Source organism: Ylistrum balloti, unplaced genomic scaffold (assembly GCF_031769215.1).
Source record: "Ylistrum balloti isolate Yb309-2 unplaced genomic scaffold, AGI_CSIRO_Ybal_v1 Utg369672, whole genome shotgun sequence".
Taxonomy (NCBI): Eukaryota; Metazoa; Mollusca; class Bivalvia; order Pectinida; family Pectinidae; genus Ylistrum; species Ylistrum balloti.
The window spans coordinates 1,550,681-1,573,415 of record NW_026781917.1 but is presented as its reverse complement, the minus strand read 5'-3'; the positions used below and the strand labels follow the sequence as shown (position 1 = coordinate 1,573,415).

The following is a 22,735-nucleotide window of genomic DNA, read 5'->3' as shown; positions in this document are numbered from 1 at the left end:
CTTTGTTTCATTGCTATATTTACATCATTACTATTCCTACCGAAAAAACCAAAAACAAAAACGCAACACTATGAGTGTAACAAATTTTTTTGAAATTAATTACTATCAGTAAGTTATTAAATAATGTCAAAATATTGTAACTAAAACTGGATATTTAATGTACTAATATATGATTATTCTTTGATTAAGAGTTTCTAAACGTATCTAAAAATTATTTTAAAAAATTATAAATTTTATACAATTTTTAAAATGTGAAAGTTGGAAATGATCGATTTAAGAGCTCTGATATTAACACATTATCATGATCAACATGTATATTTATCGTTGGATTTCTGGTTTATACCTCGGTCACGTGAGAGTAGCACGATATATGTATTTGTTTTAAGTATTATGTATCAAATATATCATCATATAGAAAATGACGTCTGTAGATTTCTAATTTTGAGAATACATAAGGCTGAGCAAGAGGAGGGAGGACGAGTGTATCTTTTAAAACGTGTGAAACTAAATATAGATAATAAATTACTAAATTCATAAATTAAGAAAAGAAAAAGAAATGAAAAAACTTTTTTCTCGATCTGTTTTATTACAATAATTGACATCAATAAATATGATATTCATCAGCCTTTTCCGCAAAGGTAAAGCCCTGAATAGCCAGAGAACAACGTGCTACAGGTGTTTATCTTATCACATCATACCTGTATTTCTCCAAAACTAGACTGTATAGAACCTGTTCTAGACGCACGTTGCTTTCCGTGCGTAGATTTATGACTGTTATTGTCTGCTTGGGGAACAAAGTTCCGGATTAAAACAATAGAACCCATTACCACAATAGATGCAGGAACACCGAATATGATAGAAAATATCGTTGAATTATCATCGGCTTCAGTGAAACATTTCGAAAATTTTGCTCGAGGATTCTGGATATCAGTTGTTATTATACTCGATGAACCTAAAACAGAAGTCATATTTATTCTATAATAATGATAATAATAATAAATAATAATGATAATGATAATTATCTTATAAATTATATATCATATCTATATAAATTAATAAATATCTTTAATATAACATGACAAATAAAACCTCAAATGCCATTTATATAATAATAAAAAATTATTATTATTATCCCAGTATAATCCAAATATAATGATAATTATTATTATTATCCCAGTATAATCCCAGTATAATGATAATTATCCCCTTATAATCCCAGTATAATGATAATAATTATTATCCCAGTATAATCCCAGTATAATGATAATAATTATTATTATTCCAGTATAATCCCAGTATAATGATAATTATTATTATTCCAGTATAATCCCAGTATAATGATAATTATTATAATCCCAGTATAATGATAATCATTATTATTATTATCCAAGTATAATCCCAGTATAATCCCAGTGATAATAGTAATTATTATTATCCCAGTATAATCCCAGTATAATGATAATTATTATTATTATTATCCCAGTATAATCCCAGTATAATGATAATTATTATTATTATTATCCCAGTATAATCCCAGTATAATGATAATAATTATTATTATTATCCAAGTATAATCCCAGTATAATGATAGTATAATCCCAGTATAATGATAGTATAATCCCAGTGATAATAGTAATTATTATTATCCCAGTATAATCCCAGTATAATGATAATAATTATTATTATTATTGATAATTATCCAAGTATAATCCCAGTATAATCCCAGTGATTATTAATTATTATTATCCCAGTATAATCCCAGTATAATGATAATTATTAATTATTATTATCCCAGTATAATCCCAGTATAATGATAATTATTAATTATTATTATCCCAGTATAATCCCAGTGATAATAGTGATAATAGTAATTATTAATTATTATTATCCCAGTATAATCCCAGTATAATGATAATTATTAATTATCATTATCCCAGTATAATCCCAGTATAATCCCAGTATAATGATAATTATTATTATTATCCCAGTATAATGATGATAATTATCATATTTTATCAGCATATTTTTGCAATATTGAATTTTCTTAAGAAGATTGTTTTGCTTTAGATAAAGGAGATCTTACTTAGAATTTATAATATGTAATTTTAATAACTTACCTGGTTTAGATAATACTTTATATTCATCCACACTGGGTATATCATATATAGGACAGCAACACTCATCAACCGTGGCTTCAGCATTAACTGAGAAATGAACCCTTTCTTCCGTATGGTCTTCTTGTTTTTCTGTGGTTAATGAAGGAATGAATGCCCTTATAAAATGTCATCTTAATGAAAACATATCTAAGAAATTTACTTTGTATCTACACGAAATATTTGATTATAATATTTTCCTTCGTGTCGAATTATTATTTCAATTACTTTATTACAACATTCTTTTATCAGATGGGAAACGTTCAAAATAGTTTGTATAGCGATAATTCTGCTCATTAACTTCTTAAATGTTAATTTTCTTTTTGTGTAGGGAAAGGCGAGGTGATGACATGGAGTGCGCTCGGACGCTGGGTCTTTATCGTTAGTTTGCGTCAGGAATATAGCAATGGAGAGCGGTGCATTAGAGTTGATTGATTTTAGGATGAATTCTTTTCCTGTGTGCTTACACTTTGGATGGATATCTCAAACATAACACGTGACTAAAATAATATATTTGTTGTTATTAGTGTTATTTTATTTTGCAAAAGAGAAAAGAATGTAAACAGCGGTAGGTAATTAATACAACAAAAATTGTAAACAAGATTTCTCAAGTTGATGTAAAGCCTAAAACTTACCTGACCAAAGTTGATAATATACATGGTCGGCATCTATGTATGTAACTGCTATACATAGATAGCCGTACTGAAGCTGTCCATCTACATTAAACCGCTGGTCAGATCTACAAAGATTATACAGCAGACACATAAATAACATATCTAGAGTTAGATACAGTAGAACTAAACAATGGATTAAACTGTATTATACAACTGCTTCGTGCTTCTAGGACTTGTCAGTGATGCCAGGGGCCTAAGTGTTCAAAAGCTAGATGACAAAGTTAAGTTTTTTAAAACTGTTGTAAAAAAAGAACATAAGATGATCGCATAACATACGCATGGAAGATACTAATAAAACTCCGGACGAAGCAGACATAATAATTATATATACAATGTGTGTCATATATTCAGGGTAAGGAACATTCTGTACAACTTACAGACATCATAATTATATATATGATATATACCTAAGGTTAAGAAAAATTTGGTACAAGTTATGTAAATGAAAATCATATATGTTATATCTTTAAAAAATGAAAAAAAAAATTATATAAAATTAATTTAAATCTGAAGGTAACTGGTTATCTTAGGTTCTAACGCTTATATGTTTCTTTATTGTTTTGTCACAATATCGATGAGAAATTGTGGTTCGTCATATTGTAGAACGGAAATTATTTCAGTGTCAGGTTTCTGATATCTCTAATAACCATATGTTTACAAATTCACGATGTAGTGGAATTACTGGAAATGGAGTAATACTAATATTTCCGACCTTCATTGAAATCTTGAGCATCTGTAGAACAATAGTGACAGCTGTCCTTACCACGACCATGTGTTCGGAGATATCATTTTATGTATAATTTAATATCGCCTACTCACGATTTTTTAGTTAAAGAAGAATACTTCACATAATTAAAACACGGGATCATATGAGAAATGTCTGCATTCTACCCTACTGTTTACATTTGAGGCGCGGTCAGTCACAGTAACACTCTGACTCCACAAGTATCTCTTAACCGGTCACCTCATTAATTTTCTCATTCATGTAACGAGAAATTTCGACTGCCTTAAAACAGGTATCGGGACCTATTTGAGCGGCGCGATCTGGGTGGTAGTGCTATTTTGATTATGACGTAACAGAAATTAACAAAAAACAAAGTCATGGCCAAAACCCTTTGATATATATCTATATTATTATATATATTTAAATAAAAATGAACAAGGATTAATATGTAGATAATTGTTTACAGTTCTGCTTGTTTTGAGTCTTGACCGTTGTGTTCAAAAGACACAGTTGAAATTATTTACCTGAATAGTATTACGTCGGGTTCCTCCACAACAAATGTCCAATTGGATTGAACCTGATTGTCAATGGTAATAAGCATACCAGTTGTCCGAGTCGATGTAAATCGTACTGTTTGACCCGCCTGGACCCAAGGACTACCGTCCATCAGTGATAATATTAAAGGAGATGGGATGTCTGTAACATTGTAGAAAACATAGGTACAAGGTTTCAAAACAGGGAAATCTGAATTGTTCAATTCGTATATCAAGAATCAACCCACGTAACATATTTTTTACATTTGGACAAACACAATATAAGGTCGTAAACCAGAATACATACTGATTTTCATAGCTTTTATAAATACAAATACTTGTCTGTAACAAATCACAACTATATCAGTTATGACATGGAATATTTCTCTAGAATTTTGTTCATTCACTTACGACTAGTTGTTGCTTGTGCAGTTAGATGCATCGTAGTTGTCGGTTCCGTTGTGGTTGTGACTGATGTTGTAGTTGTAGTTGTAGTCGGCGATGTTGTTGTAGTGGGCGATGTAGTTGTAGTCGGCATTGTTGTTGTAGTGGGCGATGTAGTTGTAGTCGGCGTTGTAGTTGTAGTCGGTGTTGTTGTAGTCGGCGTTGTAGTTGTAGTCGGCGTTGTTGTTGTAGTGGGCGATGTAGTTGTAGTCGGCGTTGTTGTTGTAGTCGGCGTTGTTGTTGTAGTGGGCGATGTAGTTGTAGTCGGCGATGTAGTTGTAGTCGGCGTTGTAGTTGTGATCGGCGTTGTTGTAGGGTCACATGGATTTAGTGCAAACATTGGATTAGAAATAACGCTATTGTCCACTGACGTCCCTTAAAAAGAAAAAAAAATAGGTATTTAATAACTCTAGCCATATTTCAATTTCACGTACAAACATTGCAAATAATTGTTGTTTTTTTCAAATATACGTCAGTTAATATGATAGTTTGGAATTGCAAAATCGGGATTATACTATCAATTTTCTTGCAAAGGAGCCGACCAAATTGAATTTTCTTTTAACACATTTTGTAATCAAGCGTTCATTCCATGATAAACTCTTCGATCATCGTGTGACATCATAGACGGTTTTTAGTTATTTGCCAAGACAGTGTCCATATCATTAACATCACTACTAATAGCTCGTTAAAGGTATTTTGATGTAAACTTTGCCATATCACCGTGGACAATATATATCATAGGCTTAACATGACCTATATAGAAACATGGTGAATTTGAAAATATAGGCCAATGAATTTAGTATTTTCTGTGAGTAAGTATTACGAGAAACATAAAAAAATCCTGAAAGGAACGAATTGTGTATAATTTCATACAGAATGTCATACAAAAGTCAGAAAAAGTGATGCTAAAGTTGTTTTCATTTGAAAATATTTAACTACTTATTTAGATTTATGAAGATTTAGTTTGAAGGGGAAAACGCTTATCGTTCTGTCACATCTGATCCTATTTTCTGCCTAATTGTCATTATTCTCATAGAAATTGTGGCAGAAGTAAGGCATAACAAAAGACAAATTTCCTCTTACTATTTATAAGTCAGATTCTGTGCTTAGGCCTTATCTTTATCGAGTTTTATCAATTTCCAAGCTGTTTATAACACTGTAATGCCCTTTCTGATTGACATACATACCATCATCTGCCATGACAGTATATTCTGTAACCGTAAGTGAAATAGATGCCGGGTTCTGGGCACATATCGCGCATATGTCTGTCACTGATTCTGTAGTGAATTTGGCTGTGCCTCGAAATCCAACTGATGTCGCAGGTTTTAATACACTATTATCTATATCTGAAATGACGAAAAGAAAAAGTCTATGTCCTTGCTTTACTATACAGAATAATGCTATTCACTTACGTAAACGAAGGGGAAACCTACCTTACAAAAATGCATTAGGTGCAACATAACTAGATTTAGAGTGGCATATAACCCAATTTTACCTTTACATTGATAATGTGTTTCTCATGTTGGGTGGTTAGGATAAAAAAGGGGTGGGCGTTGAGATACAGACATTCAGCAAACGAATCAATTTATGAACGTGAACTGGATTTATACATAAGTAGTTATTAGATTTTATTGAGGAAAAATGCTTCAGATGCTATGCATTTTGATAGTCCTGCTGGAGGAAGCATTGTCAGGTCAGCGTTGAATTACATTATTGTCAAGGTATTGTTGCCTAACTTTTGAATGTCTGATTTTACCTGATAATGTTATATCAATCTTAATCATTTGTCATTATGGCTAACAAAGGATTGACATACAAGTAAATAACACCATTTTTTTTTTATAAATCAAGAATGAAAATAAATAATGAATTGAACAACATAATCTGCTATACCGTCCTGATAGTACTTGTCAGTGATGATATGGCCACTAAAGAATGTAAAGTAAATCTAAGTAGAAAGAAGAATCGATCCCATAACTCAACATATTTTGTAATTTTTAAATAAACGTATCATTCTTTCAGCACCTGAAACATAAACATATTGTTTATTATATGATTTTTGGAAGTACGTTAATTTTGAAATCGCAGTTGTGTATACTTACCTAACATTAGATGATAATAGAACTTGTTACTGGATACTGTACTGACCAACATACAAACATACAGGTAGTAATCAAATCCAGCCACGTTGATTGAGGAGGACCTGAACAGGAACAAATACCATAAGCAATTACTTTAACCCAATGGGACTTCGTCACTCATTTGTTTTCAATGAGGTTTAGCTGAGGTTTGGTAGCTTGGAAAACATTTTACTTCTTTTTTATACAGATTCCAAATCTTTTGGCTAATTAGAAAAGGCGTTGTTTGAGTATTTTAACAAATATAGTCCTAGTGACCCAGCATTTAGGTATTTTGTTTTTGCAGACTGAAATGGACAAAAATCTATATTACGTACAATGATTAGAGGCCTTTCCATTAGTCAGAATAGGTTGATTAAGTGACACACGTGACCTTATACTTGAGCTGAGTCAAGGACGTTTATATCTCAGTAAACTATAAGTGCAAAATCACGACCCCTTTGACCTTTCATATTCGCCATGGTAATATTTTTCATAAACTTTGGCGGGCTTGATTCCATTAACCTTCCAGACAATCATCAAAACTATCATTATGAAAAGAAATATGCAAATAATCTTTAATTGTTAAAATGAAAATAATAATAATAAGAAGAAATAAATGATTATGAGTCATTCAACTCATCGGACTGCAATAAGCAGACAGTATGTTGGATAAGAGAAAAGATTTCATCAACTATGGTTTATGAGTCTTAATATTAAATATTAATAGGGGCCAAACATTTGACAATCGCATAGGAGTTTCTGAAAATGCAAACAAAATTAATAATATTCATATATCGCGTTTACAATAATGCTTTAATCTAAATAATACTGTTTGACACGAGATCAAATAACTAGGATTTGTTTTTTTGTCGAAAATATTTAAACAATACCTAAACATCAAAACCCGAAGGAAAAAAAAAACTAAGATTGAGTTTGCGTTTTAAGGACGGGTTATCTGATATGAAAACGAATTTTTTTTATGGTGTTTTCCTGTTATCACTATCTAAAACAAAGTGTAAGAACAATAAAAAAAACGCACGCGAGTTAATATCACCTGTCAGTATAAATTCCAGATAAAATAGAGCAAAGCGAAATTAATTATTTAACCTGTATCATACCGCTGCTTCGTCCTTCCTGGACTCATCTATGGCTTTAAGGACCTAAATCGTTAAAATCCCTTAAGGCGAATGAGCACAATGAAAACTGATAAAAATGTATGGCAAAATAAAGATTGGAGGTGAAATTACCTCAAAGTTAACAAAAATATAGTAGATTTTATCCTTGTTTCTGACTTATTAATATTCTACAGTATTCAAAGTTGTATAAAATCGCTCGACATCAGATTTTCACGTATGTCCTAGTTACAACATCGAATAACGAACACGATGCAATAACATACATTTTAGGCAATGAACTACGTTACTATTTCCATTTAAGGTACCCTTTTCTTTTATCTATTTTCTTGTTTTTACATTATTCTAAAAGAATATTCATTGCAGTTCCAGAAAAAAGGAGTTCACCTTGAAAGAAACAAAGCCCCGCTATTATAAAGGCATGTCCATGAGGAGACAGCAGAACCTCTAAACGAGAGGTCATAACCTTCCATACTGCTACTACTGAAGCTAATTCCATTGCGTCCGTGTGAGTCTGTCCATGGTCCTCCTCCCCAAGGATATGTACATGAAGAATACACACGGCCTACATTAGAAAGACAATATATATTATATGACGTATATATATTTAGGGAGCCAGTATATATTGATCTTAAATAGAAATGCAAAATAAAAAACAGATACACCAGAAAGAAAATCTGTCTATAGGTACAGGGATAAAGCACCATTCAATCTTTTGCATGTGTAACAAATGTATTTTACTCGCATACATTAATAGATAAATCTAAAATATAAAATGATGGATAAAGTTAAAAATTTATAAATGTGATATTTCTTTAAAAAAAAAGTCACGAACATGCATGAAATAATTAAGTATCGGGATACTTGAATAATGGTTGTGGTGAAAATTATTCTGTGCAAATACATTCTTCATAAATAAATTACAATACTTAATAGGATGATGTTGATGTAATGAATTCGTTGATATTTTGGGAGTCTTTTCAGATTACATTTTTATACCACAGGAGGATTTTTTTTAAAAATTTACATAAGCTCTTTCATATGATAATTTTTCTGCATAATATTAGAAAACCTTTTATTGGATTTTCAGTTCTATGTCGCTTTCCTGACATAAAATATTGCATATTAATAAAAAAGAAGCGTTTTGCTTTTAAATTCATGAGTTATTATTATTCATGTAGTCTCGAAAGACATCAATTTATCTTCTTAAGATTGACTGTAATGACAATAAGCGTTAAGATATGAACATCATTTATAGCAAAATGGAACCATAGTTCAATAAAATGAAAACACCAAAAAATAACTTAAAATAAAATAAAATAAAATTTCATGTTTATAGATCTCTATATGTCGAAATTTAGTATGACTTTTTTCTTTTTTTCTTTTTTTTTTCTTTTTTTTTTGGGGGGGGGGGGGGGATTTGTTGCTCTTTGTTATTTTTTGTTTTTCTTTTTGTTTTTTATTTTGCATTATTATTATTTTTTTTTTTTTTTATTTTTTTTATTTTCCCCCTTAATGACAATTACGATTTCCCAGGAAAGCCATGTTTATGAAAACGTCATATAAAAATTAAGAAAATACTATTTATAGATTACTGTTATACTGTACATATTTTGGCTAATTTTATATATTATATGTTGTTGTGCGTGATTATGTTTCCAGATTGGTGATATCAAAAGGTTAATGTGATAAAATTAGTGACATGAATCCCCGTGTATCGGTTTCTCAATACATGTGCCGATTATGACTTTATAAATCTACACATACAGCAGTGATATGTGTGCTACATCCAATACTGGGTTTCAAAGCTAGAGAGACAATAGACAGAAAAGCTCAGAATCAAATGAAACCTTTGTCCATATCCAGATTCCGATTACTGCTATAAATTTCATATATAAACATACTGGGAAATCTTAAGTTTTCGTTAGGTTTTCTTTTCTTTGATTTCATTGTTACTCCCAATCCATGAATACTGATGTCCACCAGCTGTTAAGGTAGCATAAAGTATATTCATTGAGCAATGTTTGTCAACAATATCAAATGTCGACAAAATAGCGGTTTTTTGGAAAAGCACGGAAAGTAGTCCTCACGAAAACATATTATTTTACCAAAAGTAAGTGTATGCATATATTGTTGATATAATTTACGACAAAGTGGACATACCTGTGTAACATGTCAGCAGTAGGACATTGGTTACTATCAGTAGTATCTGCATGCCTGCAGTGTTAACACCCGAGTAAACCTCTCTGTGGATAATGCCACTATCCTCTTGTTCCAGGGCTACATATAAATAAGGATCTTAGTTTCATAAAGATATTTTGTCTTTATAAACTAATTTGTGATTGCTTGACCAACCAAATTTTGCTGAGGTGCAGGGTGAAACATGATGATTGCATCATTGGGGCTTTGAACCCAAAATGCTTTAGCAAACGTCTTCACCAGTGTAATCTGAATTTATGTCCTATCTTCTGACTCAGAATCAATACAGATGATTACATGAAAGTGACACAAACAATACTCGCCCTAGCAAACGTCAGACTTTGTGTAAATGCACAACCTCTGCCTTGGTAAATGTCGAATTCTCACTGAACCAGATCCGTCTTCAAAATTAGAGTTGGCGAGTATCGGTCGCAAGCAGTATTCCATATATTCTCCTCACCTGACACTTACTTATCTATTTTGTCCTCTGTCAAACAGTAAATGGAGGAAAACTTGCTTCATAAAGAGGCTTGGTGATTTCCTTGGCGGGTCACTGAAGAAGAAAAGGTTATCGTTGCCTCATATGAACACTGTCAACTCTTGCCGTGGTAAATTCCTTAGGTAATGACTGTAAAAGAGACCACGACAAGAAATTTACGAATTAGCAGGTGCAATATACAATTATATATATAATGGAGTTGGGATTATGTTACCGAACATTGTAAATGTGGCGGTTATACAACAGAGCGCCCCTCCAACCTTGACTTGCTTTAGGTTACAAATTAAAATCCCTGTTTAAACTTTCTTCTTTAGCATATTTTTAAAATTATCGACAAGCACGTTAAAGGCTATTTTTGTTGTTGTATCTATATCATGTATATCTGGGAGAAATGCGCACAAAATAGTATTTTAGAAATTTCTGTTTGGTTTAAACAAGACCATTTTTAGCTGAAAGCGATCAATTTTTAAAAAATTGCTTTTACCTAGTTGTTTTGATATTTTTTCTCTGATGAGATATTTAAGAATAGATAAGTATGAAAAGGCATTTTGTGCTCGACTTCGTTTCCTGTACTTGTAGTTATAAGGCTGACCTAAGTGATTTGTAAAGAAACGAAATATAATTTGAACAAGATTAGGAACAATCACATCTCAGCGATGCAGAAGATTTGTTGAGAATGATATTTTTAATGTCAATTAAGATGTCAAAATTTCGATTTATCAGTGGAAACAATTAATTTTTTCACTAACCATTTGGTAACTATTACTAAGCATTGGGCAACAGGGGTCTTTCATTTTTAAGTTTGTTCAGACACTTGGTTAATGGTAAAGATGGTCTGTTATAGCCAAAAGAATTATTTAATGGCGTGATAATAGTATCAAATGTACTTCCTGCTATTCTCGAACGAATTAAGGATACTTACCACATATATATTTATAAATCTATTTCTATTCACGAGGTAAAACGAAACAATTGATTGTCCCTGAGGATTACTCCTAAGAATAGGGATGTATATTAAGATCATAAACAAGCAATGGATGTCATTTTGGTCCCCATCTGGGTTTTGACACATATTTCAACCAATGTGATTTTACTCTGTCGCCTTCTAGGTTTCAATCGTTTAGGATTTTCACATCACTTACGAGTTCTAGAAGGACAGAAGGACGAAACAGATGCGCATTCTATAATGCATTTTAATTACTTGTTTGAGGCTATAATGTATATGATTCTGAGTATGTGTTGAAAAGTGTTCTTGTGTCTAAATTTCTTTTTCAAAATTCCTAGAGTTATTAAAATGCTACATCTACCTTATTTAAGAACTTTGAAAAATAGGCATATCAAGATCAATAGCTTATACATTTTCTGTCAGTTAAGAGTCTTTTGTATAATCTCTGAAAGCTGTTTATGAAGTCAAAATTCAAATCAAAAAGATTTTTGAGCAAGCTACCTTAAAATATCCTATAATAACATAATCTGTGTTTCTCCACCTACTACAGGCTATAAGTAATTACAATGAATAGTTAGTAGAACATCGTGTGGCACTGTTTTCTTATACAGCTAGGTAGGCATGAGTGCTTGAGTGATGTATGACTTGTTCACGGTGCACAATCCTTACAAATATTTTTACTTTTTTTACTTGCTTTTATGGGTGTGGTGAGGCTCGGGTTACATCACGCAATGGTGTAATGTGGTTTAAGTGGCACTGATACTCTGAATATACCACAACACAAAAGATACAGCCTGTGATATTTGACAAGCTGCCATTCAATTTAACTTTGCTGTGTTACAAAGCCCTATAATTCAGGGCGGTTTTCAAATTACAAATACATTTTACACTTAATTACCTGACCGTATTCACCATGTCCATAAAAATAGTTATCTTCTCTCTTTACAGCATTCAGATTGTCTAAATACGATTTCTCTTGAGATACAGCAGAAAGATGATTGACAGTTTGAATTTTCGTGAAATGAAAACAAATCACAAGGGAAAGACGACATATTTCAATAACTAAAGATTGTACAAAAGACACACAAGTGAACAGCTCCTTTCAATACAACTTTCGAGTTGTAAACTGCATCATACAGATTTATTTTATGCATATATCTTGGCATATTTGTTGGAAAATATCCGTTAGTTTACTGAATCATGCAGGTACCATCTGTACCATTCCTAATACACTTGTTGGACTTACCTCCCTTCCATAATTCAGTACAGATTTTTAAAGAAAATGTTTGCAACGTAAATTTGTGTTGCAATCAATTAATGTAAGCATTCAATACTTTTATTTTCAGCTAGATGTACTTTATAAGTATTGAAAGTGTATATGACCATCGTAAACTGGAATTCGCTATACATACAATATAGGTAAAATGCAAAAGAAATGACGTATGTTATAGATTTTCTGATCCGTGTGTTTACATAACTTTATATATATATATATATTCCAAAACCGTAACTATATGTTTATATTGCTAAAGATGAATTTCGATACGAAGGCAAAGTCATGTTTTGGGTAATTAGAATAAGATTCGACATATGTCTTAAAAACAAAGGAACAATATGAATTGACAAACATTCCGTACATCTAGAGTATAATGAAAGGGTTTATGATGTCATACTATGGATACGGACGTATCTTAGAAGCTTCGTAGGAATCTGAGTGGTTTTATTTTACCGTTGTTGCAGATATTACGAGTAAAATTGGTTACAATTGCAAACAATGTGAGTAGTGGTGTACCGGATAGGTGATATAGATAACCATATTACTTACACTGACCGAACTGAAAACATTGGCAAGTATCGGAGGAGACGTAACGGGAACAAAATCAGCATCACAATACAAACAAGTCCAAGACCAGAAGTCACCAATGTTCCACTTAGGGAACTTAAACAAACTGTGGTTTATACATTTGCTCAATTGTCTTCAATAGGACTTGGAAAAAAACCTTAATTACTGTCTATAAATATAAACACAGGGACTTTTAACGAACACATATTCAGGTGAGATTAAGCTAATCTAAACAAACCAATGACATTTTTTGCAGATTAAATGACCGACATTTGAAAAAGAAGATTCACCCTGTTTTATTTGACTGTTGCTTCATAGAGACGCTTTTAATTTGCCATTAAGACATACATGTTTGTGAAAAAAGTAGTAGTGCCAACAATTGTTACGTACATTATTTCATATGTACATGTGTGCTTACGTAAGGTAAAACATAAAAACCCTTGAATTAGAAGATACATGTAGATTTGTTATTTAACCACACCAAGAAAACTTTATCAGATTTCACACGATAGGATTGAAATATTTGAAGTGGATTAAATATTCTGTATAATGAATAGATGATATTATACTACTAATATGGTTTATACCTTTTCATTTACACTAGAAATGATTATCAAGTATTCTTCACATTTCTTATGTTGGATGGTCATTTTTTATGCTATCATCTATGTATTTGTTTATGCGTGTTATCCTATCATAAGTACGTATTTAGATGTATTAAGTTTTATATGTAACCGACATCAAAAAGACCCGCTTGATATTAAATCCGTCCACATGAAATCTTGGCAACGTACAGATGGTCATAAGGATCAATATATATGTTATGTCATCCTTTCTGAAATGTGATATTCCTGTGACACAGTGAGCATCGTAAAAACGTTGTCAAATAATCATTTTATCATTAGATAGAAGGTGTACGTATATATTACCACAGTTGAAATCGATCGGATTTCATTTAAGATTTTTATTTTCTGTGGCATTCGAGGCAAATTTAGATATCAATGGACCAATGTATCTTAATTTTTTGTAATAACAAGAAGGTCTTTAAGATTCTATTTGATATTAGTACTTGAAACAGCATACCAACAAACGGGGAGAACAACTTACTATCTGAAAAACACACAGCCAAACCTGTCTATAAAGACCACTCAAGGGAGGAAACAAAGTTGGCCTTTATGGGCAGGTATCCTTCGTAAAGCGGTTCAATTAAATGTGTTACAATAGGACCTGAAGCAAACGGTTTTCAGACAAGCAGTTTGCTATGTACAAGTTTGACTATTTCAAAATCACTTATCAAGGATATTAAAAGGTTTGGCAGTATAAGTGCTGCCTGTGATGTTATTGTACTAACATTTGTCCAGTCTTCTTTTGACTTTGACTTTGTTTTGTTGAAAATTTCAATTAGTTCTCGCACTGAAATGTCATAGGATAGCATGTTTTTTCAATAAGTGGGCCAGGGTTTATCAATATTTCGATAAGATATTTCCTGAAAGTGAATCCGATCAAATAACACCAAGAACAAACATTTATGGAGATGAAAGACGCCTGCCATCAACAGAGTAATTTTTGTCCGTTGTTTTGTTTTCTTCGCACCAGCTATGGACTAAATAAACAGGCGATAAGATGACAGGTCCAAAGTAGATCATAAGATTACCAAAATATACAGGCATGTGAACAAAATCTGAAAATCAGCCAAACGAGGGCAAACTACGAAAACACACAAGGGAATAAAGAAAAACGTCAAGAAATACCAACATGGCAATATAATCATAACGCAAACTCAAACAATAGGGCCAAACACGAACAAATGATTTACACGGAGATTCCTGAATAAGTACAAGGAGAATAAGACCAGGTGTTCCTGAAGAGTAAGCGTTTTCTGCTTTATCTCGTGAACCTTAGTAGTGCTAAGCAGTATGTGTATACTGAAGAGATACGATGATAACAGGTGATTTATCTGGGATAGTTGAATGTTTCGAATCAAAATGAGAAAAACACATAAGGAAAACCAAACACCTGCAGATAGCATTAATGTAGTACATATTTACATTTCGAATAAATAAACATCAAACTTTATAATGAACTGTCAGAACTACAAGCCAGGTTGTCAAACTGAATTCTAGAGACTACCATAGGAAGCATTGAAATATCAGTTTTATTTCCATAATGCTTTCATATATCAGTTCAAATAAGAAAAAATATAAGAAAAATAATTCATAGTCATGAAAATTAAAACGAAAATATCAAGCAATGTAGCTGACTTATAAAAGTAAATTTTGAACTTTGCGACAAGATGTACAGTGCTCTACGAATCAGTTAAAATGTGCGATTCGCTCGTAAATATGTAAGGTCTGGTAAATATTCATTGTAATGATCTTGTCTTACTACGGTATGACTGAGACACGACAGGAACGATCTGGGATCACAAAAACTTATGTGTCTCCTCTTACTCAAGTCTTATTTTGGCAGATATTTGTTACAGGTATTACAGGTATATAAACAGCAGAATATAATCAAGCGTCCTCACCTTGTGTAATTATTTTCCATCGATATACAAATACATATTACGAACGAATGAATGAATGAATGAATGAATGAAAAAGTAACCAACATGATGATATATTTATAATAAACTGCTGAACCAAGGGACCATGCCATGCCACAAAGCAATAAAGTACGCTTACATATTACCATATACCTACATATATCGTAGAATTTATGACAATGTAATGTATAGCTACGTGCTATAAATTTGCCTTTAACTTTAGCCACTGGCGTTACCCTCAATCATATGTTGTATTAAAACTTCTTAATTTTAGACACGTGTTTGTGTATTTAAGCTACACAGCTATCAATCAGATGTGGACATATGCCGTATTTAGTACCTAGTTATACTGTCAAACAATCTTTCCTAAATTTGACATTAAAATCATAGACATTTTATATTACTTATTTATCTCAATGTGATCAACGTAGACCAAACATTCAAACTTCGTTATAAGGAAGTCGGCGGGACAGTTTGAAAAACGTCGATTTATCTGAGTATTCGGTTTAAGTGAGATTGCCTGTTTGGTGACAAGCATGACTGGGAAAGACAAAATACTTCGAACAAAGCGGGGTCTTCGAGTTACACGAGTTCGAGATAACGGGGTTCGACTGTATATGATAAAGTGATAGTAACATTTTCCCTATTGTAATTTTCCCGATTTTTAAAAAGAGTCAGCATATCTGTTTTACGGTGTTTTAGTTAGTTTAATTTCACGAGCCTGTGCCCCAAAATCATTCATGTTGCTGAAGATTATAATAGGTTAGTTCTACAGTTGACATCATGATCGCTTTGAGAAATATTATGTGATAGGTGCCCGGACCAATTGATGATTTATATGTTTCCTGAAAATCACAGAGTAAACATAAAACGATCATATATATATCATACATACAGCTCAATGCTTATAAAATATCAAACATATTTTGGTTCTCATTTGAGAAAGTGACATTGCGTACTTGAATTGACCAATGTTTGCATGGTGGGTGTCACCGATGAAGCAGAAGACGTTTACTCTTCCAGAACATCTGGTTTTATTCTCTGTTATTTTTTGCAATGAATTTTCGTGTAAAACTTTCTTTTGTTCATATTTTGGCCTAGTTCTATGGCATATGAGTTTTGGTTATGGTTATGTTGACATGTTGGTATTTTCTTGTTGTTCACATGTCACAACTATAACACAGCTTTAAAGTCATTATATGTCTGAGTATCTACGTACTGTGAACTTCAACGGAATGTTTTAATACACATGATGTTACATACGAAATGAATTTTTTTTAAAATATAAATCTTAATTCAAAGAAAATGTCGGCAAAATCGGAAATAGATTTATGCGTTAATCATCATTAAGACACTACTTACCTGCGTGTATTAAAATCCTTCATTAACACATCAGAACACTGAATACGAGTGTGCTTGTTTTCCAACCAGGTCCACTCTACTTCTGCCTCGAAACACAAAAGCGAAAAGGAGTTAACAGCGCCTTTTCATGCGTGAAAACACAATTTCGACAGTACGTTTGACGACGATAGCACAGGTATTGTATCAGAAATACCTGCTTGGTGAAATACGACACTTTCCTTATATCAGTTCTATTCGTATTTGGCTCCCTCCAGAGATGAAACTTCATCGTTTCTAACAACAGGTGTTTTCTCACATGGACCAATTCTATACAACTACTTTTTACTTGCACCACAACGTAAAGTTCTGTTATTTAACCAACATCATATTATTTTTTTCATTTTACTAAAACTTTCATTGTTGGTATGGTTTTGAAAATCGTTAATGAAATTATTATAATCACCAGTTACTTGAATTTAAATGAAACTGATTGCGATAAAAAAAACCCCACAATATTTCGCTTGTTTTGTAATGGGCATATTTATATTTTTTTTAATTTAAGGAAAAACAAGTTGTATAAAGCTAACAATACTTCAAACAGAATATTCGGCGAAGTATATCGTGAAACACAACACTGAAAACACCATAGATGGACGGATCCAGTTAAATGGGTATTTTATTACTTTAAAGTATTTAGATTTTAGAATAAAACCAGTTCTTCATCACTTTGGAAATTCATTTATGGCAATATTCTTTTTAATTTATTTTGTCATTTAATATTCTTTACTGTTATTTCTGTTTTATGTTCTAAATTATAATAAAAAAATATATTCCACAACGTCAAAACAGGGTTAAGACTAGATCATCTTTGTCATTCAAAACAGCACTATACACTGAAATCATGTTTGAGCATAAATAAAACAAGTTCTTCGCAAACTTATCATTGATTTATGATTTAAATGACCTTTTTAGTAGTCTCGCTTTTTATCTATTTATCAAAAAATACCTAGCTGTTTTTATATTATTCTAAAATTCTAAATTCAGTTATCGTTATTTAAATCTAATGATTTACATTTCAATTATATTTATTTTCCTTTTTTATCATAGATTTATTCTATTTATTTATTTTTTTATTCAGTTTTAGATAAATTTAAGTCAACAATCTTTCATGTAGACAACGATCGACAATTAGTGCATACTAAATACTATTACTTGTTATTCAAAGTTTTCACGTTTTCATCCCCAAAGTACATTGCATTTATCGTCTTTTTTATTTTACTGTTGGATATTATCGTTCAGAATGAGGTACATTATATCTATAACATTATGCTTTTCTTAAAAACGTCCGTTCATCAGTCTAGAAATTCCGGCTGAATGGAAATATCACTGATGTGTTTATTTTGTAACCAATTATGTCCTCATGAAAGCGACATACACCAGCAAATGACAAGCTCCCTTGTGCTCCTGTCAGTGTCACACCTAAATACTGAGTCAATTGTACTTTAAGGGACGGCATTCCCATTGACAGGTTTAATTGACTGGTTTTATTTATTGTTTATTCACAGGTGGTAGATGAAATATACTTTCCACATCACAATGTACAAAGAGAGAAATGATAAGGGAAAAAAATCGAAATTTGTACCGAATATAATTTACCGGCGAATTCACATTAAAATGTATCAATTGAAACCTAACGCATTACGTATAGGACAGCGGGAGAAATATGGGTATGATTTAAACATTGACTGCTTTGATTATGAATGCTTGACATGTAATGTTCTCCAATTGGTAGAGAACATCTGACCCGTAACTTTACAAGGTCACGTGATCGTTTGATGCCCCCGTAATATCGTTGTAAATCTTTATTTGTGTAGCAGACACTAGGTAAATAGGAAGTTACGACATTATTTAACTTCTGTAGGGATGGTAACATTATTTTAGGCCATATACAATTATGTTTTTGCTTCTTTGGGTTTGTATTAGTGCCCCAATGTTTGTATGTTTGTTGAACTTATCATTTTAAAATCTAATACATATTTTTTTCTGTCTGTCTGTCTTATTGTCTCTGTCTGATTTATTCTCTGTTTTATAGTGTGTCTGTCCTATTGTCTGTCTGTCTTATTGTCTGTCTATCTTATTGTCTGTCTTATTGTCTGTCTATATGTGTATCTATATGTATGTCTATCTGTCTTATTGTCTGTCTATCTGTCTTATTGTCTGTCTGTCTGCCTTATTGTTTGTCTGTAAGTCTGTCCGTCCGGTTAGCTGTCTGTCTGTCCTAAGGTTGTTCTTTTCACTTTTTCCGTCATTCTTACTGCTAATATGTCCTATACTCTGTTTGACAGTTTGTCTATCTTCTTGTTTTTCGGTCCGTGTAATTGTATATGTTGTCTTCTGTCCGTCTTTCATCTGTAATAAATGTGAGACGTTTAAAATAATTTCTAATGAGTTCTCCTTTACTGTTAGCGCGTCGGACTTTTTAATGATTTTTATATCATTTTTATTGCCACTAATGGATGCTCCAAAAACTCAGATACAATACAGTAAAAGATAGTTCTATTATTGTTCATATTTTATAATTTTTATATCACATTCCCTTTTGTTTTTCTGGAGATTTAGGAAAAAAAAGACACAAGAGTAAATGACTTCTTTGAGTGTTACTTTAAAATTAGAAATATTATAACCAAATAGTAATAAATCAGATGAAACAGCTATTTCGTCCATCTACCCAGTGATGCCTCGATGGATGAAATCTACGATAAAACCCAGTAAAACCAAAACTGATCGTTACAAATATCGAATTTTAGGTAGACAGGTTGATGAAGCCGACCTCAATTCAATAAAGTCCTCTTTTTAATAATGATGAAAGTAATTCGTACACTATCGACGCATATCAGAAACTATTTCAAATAGAACCGAATTATTACTTTTTGTTGGCCTCATCTACAAATCTAGCAGGGATAATACTCCTCGTTTAAGTTTTGTTTAAGAATGACACACTGTTATTGACACATGACTCATGAATATATATTGAATCAGACATACGAACGGAACCGTCTTCATTGTGTTCTTTAGTACATAAATCGTTTTTTTTTTTTTTTTTTGGAAAGCAATTATTTTCAATTTATTAGGTTGTTGGGGTGTATATAGCTTTATGCATAAGTAATTGTTGACTTTACCGATATAGTAAAGTGTATAGCTGGGTATATGTTATATATACCTTCTCAACATTCAATACATAAGGCATTTATCAATGGCCAAAATAGCATGGTACGGTGAAAAATAACACTTGTATTGAATATATCAGATTGATATTAGAGATAATGTATTGTAATAGTATAATATTTTTGCTTTATCAAAAACATCGATTTGTATTTTATCTGATCCGTTATATTGATATGTGTATAATGTGGTTCATATACTGTATATATATCCGTGATCGGATGGGTATCATTCGTTCGTGTCTGGGTTATGACAGTTCAGTGTGATGACACTATAATAATGTCCTGGTAGTCAGTATAGCATGACCGTCTATCCGTCATTCTACCATATCCATGCGAGCTTTGGTGTAATTCTAATGTGTCCAAGTTATGACAGTTCAGTGTGATGACCATAATGTCCATGCGAAAGTTGGTGTAATTCTAAAGTGTCCAAATTATGACAGTTCAGTGTGATGACACTATAATAATGTCCTGGTAGTCAGTATAACATGACCGTCTATCCGTCATTCTACCATATCCATGCGAGATTTGGTGTAATTCTAAAGTGTCCAAGTTATCACATTTCAGTATGATGACGCTATGAAAAATATCCCGGTAGTCATTATAAATGGTCCGATAGTGTGTAATTCTACTCTGTCCAGATTATGACATTAAGGCCTGCTGATCATTGAAATAGCTCTTTAGAATAAACCTGTGATACCTGTCTCAATGGAATGTAAATCAAAACCATACCAGCTACTGTAAAATCAGATATTTTCGTGGAGCTCAAATTTCGTGGTTCCAAAATATGCATTTTCGTTGGTAATTGATTTCGTGGATAATTTTTATTTACGAAATCCTTTAGCATTAAATATCTGTCAATTTTGAGCCGTTTTTCATTCATGAACCTAAATTTGTGGATTAAGAGTAACCATGATTTTGGAAAAAACATAACCCCATGGAAATTAATAATTTTGCAGCAAGACATTAAATAAACAGGCGCCTGTATACCTAGCACGAGAGGAAATATACAATTACTAGGTTAAATGCTCCTTCCACATATTATAATCACTTATCAATGAAATTGAATTTTGTGTCTGACCCTATTCTACTTAACAATAAATACATCTTAACAAACAAAACTGTATATTCTTCATATATATTACAATTTCTTTTTCTTTTTTTTTTAATTTTGTGAGAGATCAAATTTCTACGGGTGGCACATTTAAAACATAAACAATGTCATGTACTATATCTCCAGCCCTCAACATATCAGTTTTAGGGTTGGTGTTTTCTGTCAGTGTTGATCATGCAGTGTTCCAGGCATTTTGACGGTCGTATTCTTGTCAAGTTTACTTCTTTATAATTTATCACGTGTTGGCATTTTTATATTTTTGTGGTAAACATTTTCAATGCTGGATAGTGAATTTTTCCTTTGATTAATACATCAATATATAAAGTTAAATGTTGCTAAGAAACAATAAGAATGTATCAACCACTCTTTATTTAAAATGCTTGAGTCTGTTCAAGTTAAATGCTCATTTTATTTACAATATTTTGAGATGGACACATGAAATGATAAAATAGTAACAGGATGTATAATAATGCCACAGAAAGGATAAAACCTACAGGTAAATGCCGACAGAGAGAGAGACAGTTAATTGTGCCTTATTCGCAGTCAATCGGAAAAAAACTCATTTTCTTCTCCTGAGCTTCCTTGCAGGCGTTCACCTCTTGCAGATTCAATAAAGGGTGTCTCCATTTCAACCTCTGGAAGCTTCAGTTTTTACTTTTCTTTACATATCTGTGTCTCTTTGTCTATTGAAGAACTCCTCTTCATGTTGCATAACGTTAGCCATTACGAGAACTGCAAATCACAGACAAAGGATCTGTTTACCCTTCTCGTCACACTATTTTCGACCTTTATGCATATCGGATAATATTACAACCGAATAGTTGGTCGATTCCTTACCATCTCGTACACTACGTACGTCAGTGCTAGTATGCTTTGCGCTGATGAAGGTGATCGTGTAGTCATCGAAACTTCAAATTCATTTCCCTCACTGTTGTATTACAAGAATTTTTATTCTATAACAAAATAACTCCGCAAAAGCATATATAAGCATATACCGTTCATCCAAACTGCGAACTACACAATAAGGACCTTATGTCTTCAGTTTTTAAATATAATAGGATAGATTTAACAGAAAGTATCCACTGTATTGCCAACCCAGGCTCAATTTCGTGGTTGTTACATGGAAATATTATTTCATGGACACGTGATTTCGACGATAAATATATCTAAATAAATCTACTTACTCTAATTTCAACAGTTCGTGGATATGTGAAATCGTGGATATTAATGCCCGCGAAATTTAATA

General features: G+C 32.1%; 1 protein-coding gene across 1 annotated transcript; it reads right to left on the bottom strand.

Moving 5' to 3' along the window:
• Positions 1 to 692: 692 nt before the first annotated feature.
• On the bottom strand, positions 693 to 22,213 carry LOC132562511 (uncharacterized). Its single transcript, XM_060227260.1, has 8 exons — positions 22,155 to 22,213; positions 6,631 to 6,731; positions 5,716 to 5,874; positions 4,496 to 4,903; positions 4,076 to 4,247; positions 2,789 to 2,892; positions 2,118 to 2,246; positions 693 to 952 (listed from the first exon to the last, which is right to left on the bottom strand). The coding sequence occupies exons 1-8, from the start codon at positions 22,211 to 22,213 to the stop codon at positions 693 to 695; spliced, it is 1,392 nt and encodes a 463-aa protein (XP_060083243.1).
• Between the last annotated feature and the right edge of the window lie 522 nt (positions 22,214 to 22,735).